The 10675-nt window shown below is 38.1% G+C and overlaps 1 protein-coding gene and 1 long non-coding RNA gene across 6 annotated transcripts in view; one reads left to right on the forward strand and one right to left on the reverse strand.

The window, feature by feature from the left end:
* LOC139114648 (uncharacterized) overlaps window positions 1-10675 on the reverse strand; it is an 81340-nt gene that overhangs the window by 68425 nt on the left and 2240 nt on the right. The gene's annotated exons all lie outside the window — the stretch shown is intronic.
* LOC139114647 (TNF receptor-associated factor 2-like) overlaps window positions 6801-10675 on the forward strand; it is an 8796-nt gene continuing 4921 nt past the window's right edge. Inside the window, exon 1 of one of the 2 annotated variants that reach the window (XM_070676485.1) lies at window positions 6801-6917. In XM_070676485.1, the coding sequence (XP_070532586.1) occupies window positions 6912-6917 (6 nt within the window). In that variant the 5' untranslated portion in view covers window positions 6801-6911. Of the gene's footprint in view, window positions 6918-8981; window positions 9131-10675 lie in introns of those variants that run through there. The other variant, XM_070676486.1, reaches the window with a different exon arrangement.

A 10675-nucleotide genomic window follows, 5' to 3' on the forward strand; every position in this document is an offset into this window, starting at 1 on the left:
TGCTGAAAATATTCTTTGATATTACACTCAGGCAAACATAAGTTTCACATTTACAGCATAGACACACATGAGCTACAATTTGTATAATTAATATAATTCACCCATGCATAATTATTTCGAACATTAGATGCTACTAAACTATATTATGTCCAGGTTGCCTGAACACCTGCATTGGATGTCATGAACACTACTAAAAATATATTTTCAATTTTTTTTTTCTTGAAAGTGGGCGAAACCTTTATGAAGGAAATCTTAATGCAAGTTATAAACAGATTGCGAAAACGAACCATTACTGGTGATGATGAAAGTACAAATACATGTGATCAAGGTCAAACAATACACATCTAGCAGCAATTGTGAGTACAAAGCTAAACAATAAACTTTTTTCTGTGGTAGTCCTAGTGGACTATGAATTACAGTCAACTCGCACCTTTCCAACCCGCCCAGAACCAACTCGCCCGACACCAACTCACCCGATTCCAACTCGCCTGTTGTTTGAGATGTAGTTGTAGATTCCATGTATGCTTACCCGATGGCCCGAGGCCAGCTATTTTCATGCTGGGCCAATAACTCGTGAAAGATGGTCCTGCTGTTCCTAAAGACGTGAGCCAGTAACTGTAGTAACTTTCACCACCTTTCACTAACACCACAGCTATGGACCCACAGCTATAACTTTCCCTATACATAAAGAAGCCGAACGAAATTTATTCTTTCAAGAGATTTGCAAAATGTGAAATTTGCAAATAAAAACTTTTCTGTGTTGGCACATATTTCAAGCCTGCACCTGTGGTTCTCAATGTTAGAAATATTTGTTGTTAGAAATAAAACGTTTTTATACGTACCAGGTACTCATAAAATTGCAAAATAGTATCGGGCAAGTTGGCATCGGGCTAGTTGGAATCTGGCGAGTTGGTATTGGGCGAGTTGGAATTAGGCGAGTTGGTATCGGGTGAGTTGGAATTAGGTGAGTTGGTTCTGGGCAGGTTGGAAAAGGAGCGAGTTGACTGGTACCCGTGGACTACCATTCCAAGAAATAAGTCCAGATATTGTATGTTATAATCTGCCTGTGTACCTACCATATGGCTAGCTTTAATATTAAGCTCATCTGCAAGACTTCTGCAATATATCACTGTAATGTGTGTACAAGTGTTTTTACTGACCTTTGGAAGGTTTTTTTTTTGCAGGAAGTGTTTGGATTTATAATGTGGCATTTCATACATGCTCATTTTAGAAAACCATTTGCCCTGCAAATAGTGTGTTGTATGATGAGTAAAAATCATTACCAAACAGATAAATCAAGGAAAATTATCATTCTGAGTTTCCAAATCGGACTAAATTCACTGACTTTGAAATGATAATCTCCTCTGTTGGATGGAAATATTTGAGTTCAATGTTTTGTATATTCCTTTTCCTGGCAAGCAAAATTTGTGGACTACAGAGCTGTAGTAACCATTCACTTCTGTACGGTGAAGACAGTCTGTAAGGTGGCATTACACATAACACAGCGTATTTTGCTAAAAATCAACTTTTTGCAAAGATTCACTAAATTTTCATTAATTTGTGAACCCAAAATTAAAATATTTGTTGGGTTATCCTTTCAGCATAACAAGTAGCTAAAGAAGTGTAAATTTATGCAAATTATCCGATTTCCTGGCTTCTTTTTTCTTATGTAGTAAACATTTCATAAAATTTAACTCGACTCTGGCTGGGTCAAATTTTGTGAAATTTTCACAATCTTTTAAAATACTATTTAACAAAAGAATTATTTTGCTTTGCAATAAAGTTCTTACATTTTGAATATGATTTCAATTTTGCTTATCATGATTTCCAGTAACTTTTCTGAACATCAGTCTTTTAATCCCTGCCATTTAAGAATGAGAACAAAGATTGTGCAATACAAAATTGCAGTTTTTCTTTACAAAATCTTTAGTTTCAAATGAGATATTAAATTTCATAAAGTTTATCAAGTTTTTGACTTACATCAATTTTTGTCATCAATACCAAGATTGAGGATTTCTACCCCAAGTATATACTCCCTACCCTTCATCTGTCAAGTTAACTATTGCAACCATACTCAGGTGCAGCCAACGGAGCTATTCATCGAAAAAGCTGTTTCAGGAGCAAGTTTTGAGGGCAGGGGAAATTTTATTTTTGCTCGGGCAGGGGACATGTTTTTAAGTGACTGGGGAGCAAATTTTAGGGTTTTTTTTTTGTGGGCAGGGCAGATATCGGTTGATTGTCCTGGGGACAGGGCTTGGCGAAAAACGAGAAGAGGTGAAGCTACTTTTAAAACGGGGACGGGGGAAGTTGAGCCATGGTATTTCCGGGGATGGGGACACAGGGCAAGTACTTATAACTTTTTACGTCTGCAGGGGAAATGGAATGACAAAATTTTGAGGGGAATTTTTTCAAGGGCAGGGGAAATCGGCAAGCTGTTTTCGCCACAGGGCAGGGGAGCTTCAAAACTTCACAGTGGGGAGGGGAAAACGGCAAAAATAGTGGGTAGTGGGTAAAAATGAAGTTTGAGTGCGGGAGGGTAGGTCGAAAAATTTTTAGTGGGAGGGCAAATTATGAACAGCTAATTAATTACCCTCTTGACTTAAAATTAGTCAGTTCACATTGCTTGCCATACACAATATATCTTATCATAGTAACGACCCCTTTAAAAGTGCATTGTTTGTTGGCTGCACCTGCATACTAAACTTTGGATTCTCTGCTTTTTGAAATTATATGGTATGAGGGGGTTTCATGTCACCTTTGATAAGAAATGTTGCTTTGAAAAAAAGTGTGTTGGTTAAGTGTGCACCACCTTGAAAATACGACTTGTCTCAACGTGAAGGTAATATTAATAGTCTACTGGGTATTACCTCCATGGTCTCAATAAGGATAGATTCAGTCACTAATTGAATGGAATTTTGCCAGCTATAACAGATGTCTTGCTATGGTCAAAGTATTTCTCTATTTGCTAAAAATTGACAATTAAATGTCAAGTGTATTTTCAGAAGATTGCCGGTTTCAATGGTTGGGTGCATCATGTGAATGGGGCACTGTACCATAATAGTGCCCACATCCTCTCTTGATTTTGGACACGCGATGTATTTTCTACCTGCTCTCTTCAAGGTTTGTCTGAGATGTTGTGCCCAGCTATCTTGAGCAGAAAATCCACCTCAATAGCAAAGAACAGGAACCATAATATGGCCGCAGGTGAGCTCCCGCTGCTCAATGCCTGGCAGGGCTGTGTGTTACAGCTACGCCTTCCAACTTGGCCTGCCAACTCGAAGCAGAGCGGGGGTTGTGGGTGGCCTGGCCACAGGTGCCTGGAATTGCCAGTGTGGTATATACACAGAGAGAATGGAAGGTTTGACATGATTCTAATTGGTACGACCGTAAATCCAATACCATAATTATGGAGTAACAGTCAAAAGGTCTAAATCAACAGTGAAAATACCTCTTGCCTAAAATGCTCAAAGGTATTTATCTGTCAAGGATGGTAGTTTTTTGACAGCATGCGTTGATATACGTGGATTTTTATTGTCTACAGGATTCTGGAGGGCAAAGTAATGTCAAACTCTCCCGTCTCTGCGTATGCCACACTGCCAAAGTCCAAGCACCTGTGGGGCCGGCGGGGAAACGGGAGAGGGGACACGATCGAGAACGGTTATCGCCTGAAGCACTAGGAGCAGGCAAACTAATAGACCGTAGTCTCCGGGTTTGCCGCGATCTATAACCGTACCATTCCATCGGTTTTGTCGTCTTTATGACTCAAAGCAAACCACCAGGGCACCGAGGAAGTTGTGGCATCAGGATCGCAGCAACTCCCGCGTGGGGTGGAGCCTGGAGGGATCGTGGCCATGGTGGTGCTTCACAAGTGAGTACCGTGCTGGAGCGATCATTGTCATTGAAGATACAGCTGAATATTGATCAACATACTCACACATCCTACTATATTTTCGTCCACAGGGAGCCCTAGAGCTATCATCGCTTTGACGTCATTGTATCTGTATGAAATCTTTCGCTTTGCCTCATCTGGTCATAGACTTTAAAAACGGATCTGGTGTATGCCAAAACGCCACCAAATCGCTGCCACCAAATCAATGTTTCCTAAAGTGCGCCCTCATCGGCTACTTCTATCAGAGTGCTCTCCTGCTGGCGAGTGGTACTCCCACAGGGAACCCAGATATCCAGTTGTTGTTGTTGTTGTTGTTGTTGTTGTTGTTGTTGTGTTGTTGTTGTTGTTTTTAATGTTTATATGTTGTTGTCAAATAAATTTCAACAAACATAACTATTGTATTGTTGTTGTTTCAAACGTATTGTAGATGTCATATGAAACACTACTACTACGCTATCACTGTTTGAGCCGATGCAACTCTCTCCAAACGTACACTCTCTTTATACACTAACATGAGAGAGTGTACGTTTCGAGGGGTTTGGAAAGAGTTGCATAATATGCAACCCTCTCCAAATCGCTATCATATATTATATGATAGTGTCCTTAACTTCTAGTGAATTCGTAGGATATCTACATCATGATTGAAACAACAACAACACAACAGTTATGTTAGTTGACAACAACACGACTAATGCAAACAACACAACAACAACAACAACAACAACAACAACAACAACAACTACTACTACTACTACTACTACTTCTACTACTACTATACTACTACTACTAGATTTCTGGGCTCGCTATGGTACTCCACGACATGTCCACTCTTGGCCGGTTCACAATGTACTGCCCCTGTATATGCCATTGGAATGATAATAAATAATAGTAACAATAACTATAACAGTAACAAATAGCTACTTTTATATTATCTCAGTATATTAGTGATTGAAATGTGAAATCTTTGTCAGTAACTTTCTAGAATTAAAAATGAGTGTACTTCAGTTTCAGCAAGAAATCAAAAGATGTCCGAATTAAGCCCTAATTTGTCCCCAAACAGTGAATAAAACTCTGTTACATATTAATCGTGTACCCCAGGCCTCTTATCGACACAGACCTGTATCACAGGGTTGTGTCAGGGCCTTCATAAGGTCAATGACTAAGAGGTGAACTATTATTTGTTTAATTATTTAATTGTTTTGCTATGTAAGCATTGCCTTGTATTGAAGTATTTAGCCATGCGTTGTGAAAAATACCGATCTTAGAAGAAGTTGCAGAAGTTAAACACGGAGCACTGCTCTTGAAAATTTAAAATCATTTAAAGAACCAGTAGCTGTAACATTTGAAAAATATATTTGTTGTGTTTGTCAATTATGGAGTCTTATTACTACTTTCTAAGCACGCCAGAAAACCAAACATGCAGCTTAACACGGCCGATACAGAAAGCAATTCCATAATTTTTGACACTTGAATTTCAAGACACTTGTACCTTACTTTTGTTTTTGTGAAAAAATGTTGAAAAATGTCATCAAAAATTGTAGCTGCTGTCCTTTCTCCTTTCACCCAATATACATATTGTACAAGCTATATATGTGTTCGACAAGGTAAACATTTCATCATGGTTTGTGAGTAGAATGGTCTCAAAGAACATGTAATTGTTACACAGAACAATCTGCAATCTGCCATTATCATCATTACCAAAACAACAGTGAAAACTTAAAATCACGGTTACTTTTAACAAACGGAGTAGATCGAATAACCATGACTAAACTATGAGACAACAGAATGTCTTGAAAAGAGGAATGAGAATCATACTTTCTGAAATGTGGATGTCTGATAAACAATTTTAGATACTGATGGCAGATTGTAAATGGTTTAGAAATCAGTTTTAAAAATGTGATTGATAGATTTTACAACAAATACATTACCATAGAAAATATGTGAATGACCAGTAGCTATATTTAACTTGATATTTTTTCTCAACAATTTTATTCTATGTATCAAAATCATGTGAAAGGCTTTAATCTTGTTAATACAGCTTGAGTATGAATATGCAGCTGTGTTATTATCAAATATTGTCATTGAAATAAAATGTGACTAGACTGATACGCAACTGCCAGCAAAATAAGTGTATATAATACTGAATAATGCAACATGACAGGATGTAAAACAAAAAATTGGAGTGGGTATACGAAGACCAAAAATACAGAAAAAAAGATATGAAATCTTTTGTTTGACCATATAATAGTTGGGCGGACTTGAAAACTTTGATCATGTATAGGGATGGGATTTAAAACGTCTTTTAGGGTATGGAGGGAATCTAAAATAGATTAATATTCAGTTGTGATTTTTTCCAGACTCCCTACCTAGTATTTTGAGTGCAGCCTAATGTTTCCTTCCCTTCGGTGTGCAAATTCCAATCATATTCGCTAAATTTTGTACTGACTCACTACAGACATAATGCTGGTTACAATGATGTTGTTAAGGATATTTATAGGTTCTTTCATATAAATTGTTGTGACTTTTGGCTAAATTCAAAAGGAGGAAATTGCAATTTTAAAACACAGTAAAATTGGATGTTACAAAGTCGGAGAAACAGATATGTTTGCTGACATCCTGGAAAATTTGGTCTGGAGAAAATCGGCATCCTGTAGTAGGATTAGTTGAACTCAAGGCTTGGGACATGATAAAATCTGGCATACAAATTCATTGACCCTTAACCTACAAATTGTGACATTTACCCTTAAAATGGATAAAGGGATTGTCAAACAGTAAAACGTAACTACATGGCAAATGCAATTTAAATACTGCATGGATACCTGTGTAATTTTAAAGAGGATTATTCTGACACGACGATGACGACAACAACAACAACAACAAAAACAACAGTGTGATCCGGAAGTAAATCTGATTCATCGGCAGACGGCCACTGCCGTGTCCATCGTATACTGATTGACGAGGGCATCGAACAATCCTTGTTTTCGAGCGCACAACACTCTTAAATCCTGACATTTGTACATTTATGAAGGTGAGCTTAAGTATAACTTGGAATTTTGACTCATAAAAAGTGAAAGTTGTTGGTATGGAGCCAAACTTTGATCAAGGTATTGTCTTACATGGAATGATTCGGCATGTTACACTTTATTTCAGCTCAGGGCCACGCTTACATTTTTCTCCGTGTGATTTTACCTGACAGGTAAAATCATTAATTATATATTAGTTAAAATTATTGAGTTTCAAGCCACAATTAACCATATAATTACTCTGATTCCTTATTATCGATGCAATTACAAAGACTCGGAAAATGAGCTAAACGTCGATTGGTTTGTTGTAACCCATTTACAAAAGCAAATTTTGGCAGCATCATGCGTGATTTTGAAAAACGTGTAAAGTGAAGGGTCTGCGGGTTTTACACAGGAAAGGTCGCCTGGCGGATACACTCGTTTTGTTTTGGTCGACCGACCTAATATAAATCAACGAACAGAACGAAAATTCACCAGATTTGTGACTGTTGTTACTCTCAGATAGTTATACATTGAACTGTCGAGACCTGCTTTAAAATTGGGGGTAACAAAATACTCTAAGTATACAGACTATGTCAATCGCTTCATTTCATGACGTGAATATTCAGCACATATGTTATAAGCACACCTAAGCTGTCAAGGGGTCATGTTGTTTTAGTTATTATGCCACCTTTTCCTATTTGCTTATTCGAACAGGGGAAAATCCTTTATAGACTTTGTAATCTACTTTGAGGTCCTACACAAACCACAAACACAGAGAGCTGAAGAGCATTACAAATATTAAAGTAACAGCATTTACAAACAGCACAACAGTGTCAGGCGCAAACAAATCACTGTAAAAGTATACTTATATTAATCCCTATTATGCTTTCTTGACTTTCTGTGACCGGAACTGCTCGTACATAGAGCAACATCAAATTATGTACTGATCGTCGTTGTTCGTTATGATCTGGGCGATTCAGGAACGCAAAAATGATGGTTCTTTCGGACAAGTATACCTGGCATTTACAATCAACGATGAATTTGAAACCATGTCTAGTCGCAACACAATGGAACAAAACAATTCTTAAACCATTGTCCTACTCTGTTGATATGCAATATTTACAAATTAATGAACTCGGTCAAACGTTCATTTATTTGTGAAAGTAAATCACTTGAAAACTTGATGATTCCTCGAACAGGACAAAACCAGTCCCTCGTATGTCAGGAGCATAGCAAATCATAAATAGCTCTTTTAATTCTCAAAGTTCTGTTAATCTACAAACATGTATCTTTTTGACTTATTAAAGAGAAACAATAGGTTGGAGGATATTATGACCGCTGTCGATTTTTTTAATCGGACATTGGCGGTTGAAGCACTCGTTAATAAAGTTTGCATTTATCAGAACCTGACAAAATATAAAACCGCAACATGAGCTTACATATTAAACAGATTTAGCTAGGGTTTTTCAAGGTGTGACCTTCTTATAAAGTTCAAATTGGAAACAAAGTCTTAAGACCGGACTACCGCTGATAATTCAATAGCATCATCTTCTGCACTGCTGTCAGTGACAGGAATAAGTTACTTCGTAAATATAACGGCCATTGACTTGATCACGTCACGAACCACATGCCTCATTACCCATGAACTTTTTGTTTGTTTTCAATGAACGTATGGAGAGAAGTTTCATGGCATACCATTTGCAAGGCAACGATTCACCTACGGTAGCATCTTACGAACAGCATGGCAACGGCTGGACCCACTCGTAAATCCTGTGCAATCAAGGTGCCAGTTACACGTGAAATGATGTGTTATGGTCTTTCAATTACTACGCCATTACCGAAAAATCGATGACCCTAAAAACCAACTACATATGTCTGCTCTTGTTACAAAAATAAATAAGAACATTTTACCCGTATAATTGACTGTTAGTTGAGTGTGAAATTATAGAGTCGATCTCTTTTTGACAAGCAAAATATTTTTAAGAGAAAGTCGAGCGGTAATGTCGCTATTCATCGTTGACGCTTATGTAATTTCGAGCAGATCCATACTAATAGAAAAGGACGACCACAGTTACTCCCGGAAGTAGATCCTTAAAGGGGGATACCCAGGGACCAATTAATTTTCGACAGCGCAAGAAGGGCTCGGGCCAACTTCGAAGAATTTTTAAAAATCTTTAAAAATCTCTTTGCGGCATCAAGTTATCGGACAAACCCCGTCACTTGTAGGCTCCAACAGGTGAGGAAAAACACAAACTTAAACTTTAATTCGTTGCGGAGTATTTGAATAATATTTTTTTTCGTTTCGAGCCAACATTTTATATGACGACATCGTCGTACGCACAATGAATTAGAATGGTTCTTACAGCCAAATCACATGGTTAGTGAACCCTTATGCACATGAACTAGCCTGTTACACATCGGCAGCATCGACAGATATGAGATATATTTAAAGCTTAAATAATAATCACTCAGTGATGTTTCCATGATTTATCCGATTCCTTTTTATTGACACATGAGATGGTTGGAAAGACCCTGGATTATGAGTGACTCCACTGTAAACCCGGGACAAAATGCTCGTAGGCAGTTACATCCGGTTTCCGTCCTAACACTCGTACGTTGTCGTGTTACACCCGAAAGATTAAAAGATCATGCACCGCCGACACTTTTCGGTGTCATTACACCATAGATCAGATAAGCGACCTGTAAAACACTAGTTCTATTGTTATAAAATAACTCCTGTCTGTCCTGTATACGTCCCTCCCTCCTCCCTTTGGAGCCACGACAAGAGTTTTGTCGAAAAAAGAAAGAAGCATAGGATTTCATGTACATATTCTGCTCTCTTGTATGCTATGTTCGGTATAGATTTTTCTGCACGCAGTGCGTGGCATTTAATGGGTCGTTTGTGAAAGCCACAGGCTAGACCTTGATGCATGTAAGAGACTGGTATTTTTTCCGCAAACTTGACAGATACGTGTCTGATGTTAGAAGTTTCCAGCTACGAATAATTACATGTATTACAGCTATGACAAGTATTTTTTTTTCAAATAGGCCTATTTGTGTCCAAGGGTATCCAATTGCAAAAGACCGAACATGTAAACTATTATCCTATCAATAAAGTGATTACCCTTCACTGGGCCCATGCCATGCAGCGGTAGAAAATTTTAGCATTATGTTTGTATTTATACATCTTAAAAGGCATGCACCCTAGACACTGATTCTTCAGGTAGAATGCGCCTCGGGGACTGGTGTTCGCACTTTCAATTTTTTACAATTCTTTTCTGACCTATTACTTGTTGAGGCTCATTTTAAAGCTCTTGGAGTAAGACACAATTTTAACGTCTTAGTTTTTTGAAAATTAAAAATTTCATTTTTCGTCATAGAGTTAACAGAGGGGCTGCAGCCATTTTGAATTTTGATATCGGTAAATGTTCGGTATGTGTTTCTCTAGTATCAAAGTGCACGGTGACCCAAGCGATTGTTAATCTTGATTTGGAGAGAGAATGGCGGAACCTTTGAGGAAAGTTTGAGACAACAGAGACAAGTCTAGTAAACAATGACATTCGTCATAGCAGGTGTCTCGTTTGGTTTATGCACAGCCGCCATGTTAACCAAAATGGTTTACGTCACCAAGTTTCGGCAACATATTCAGTGTCCGGCCACAAACTGATGACGTCATCCTGCGATTGACAAAACACATGCCCGGTGATGGCGGCACTTCTTAAACATTGCGGCAGTTTCAAAGTTCAGACCCCATGAAATCATTTTGGTTGTACACTGAACG

Source organism: Ptychodera flava, chromosome 16 (assembly GCF_041260155.1).
Source record: "Ptychodera flava strain L36383 chromosome 16, AS_Pfla_20210202, whole genome shotgun sequence".
Taxonomy (NCBI): domain Eukaryota; kingdom Metazoa; phylum Hemichordata; class Enteropneusta; family Ptychoderidae; genus Ptychodera; species Ptychodera flava.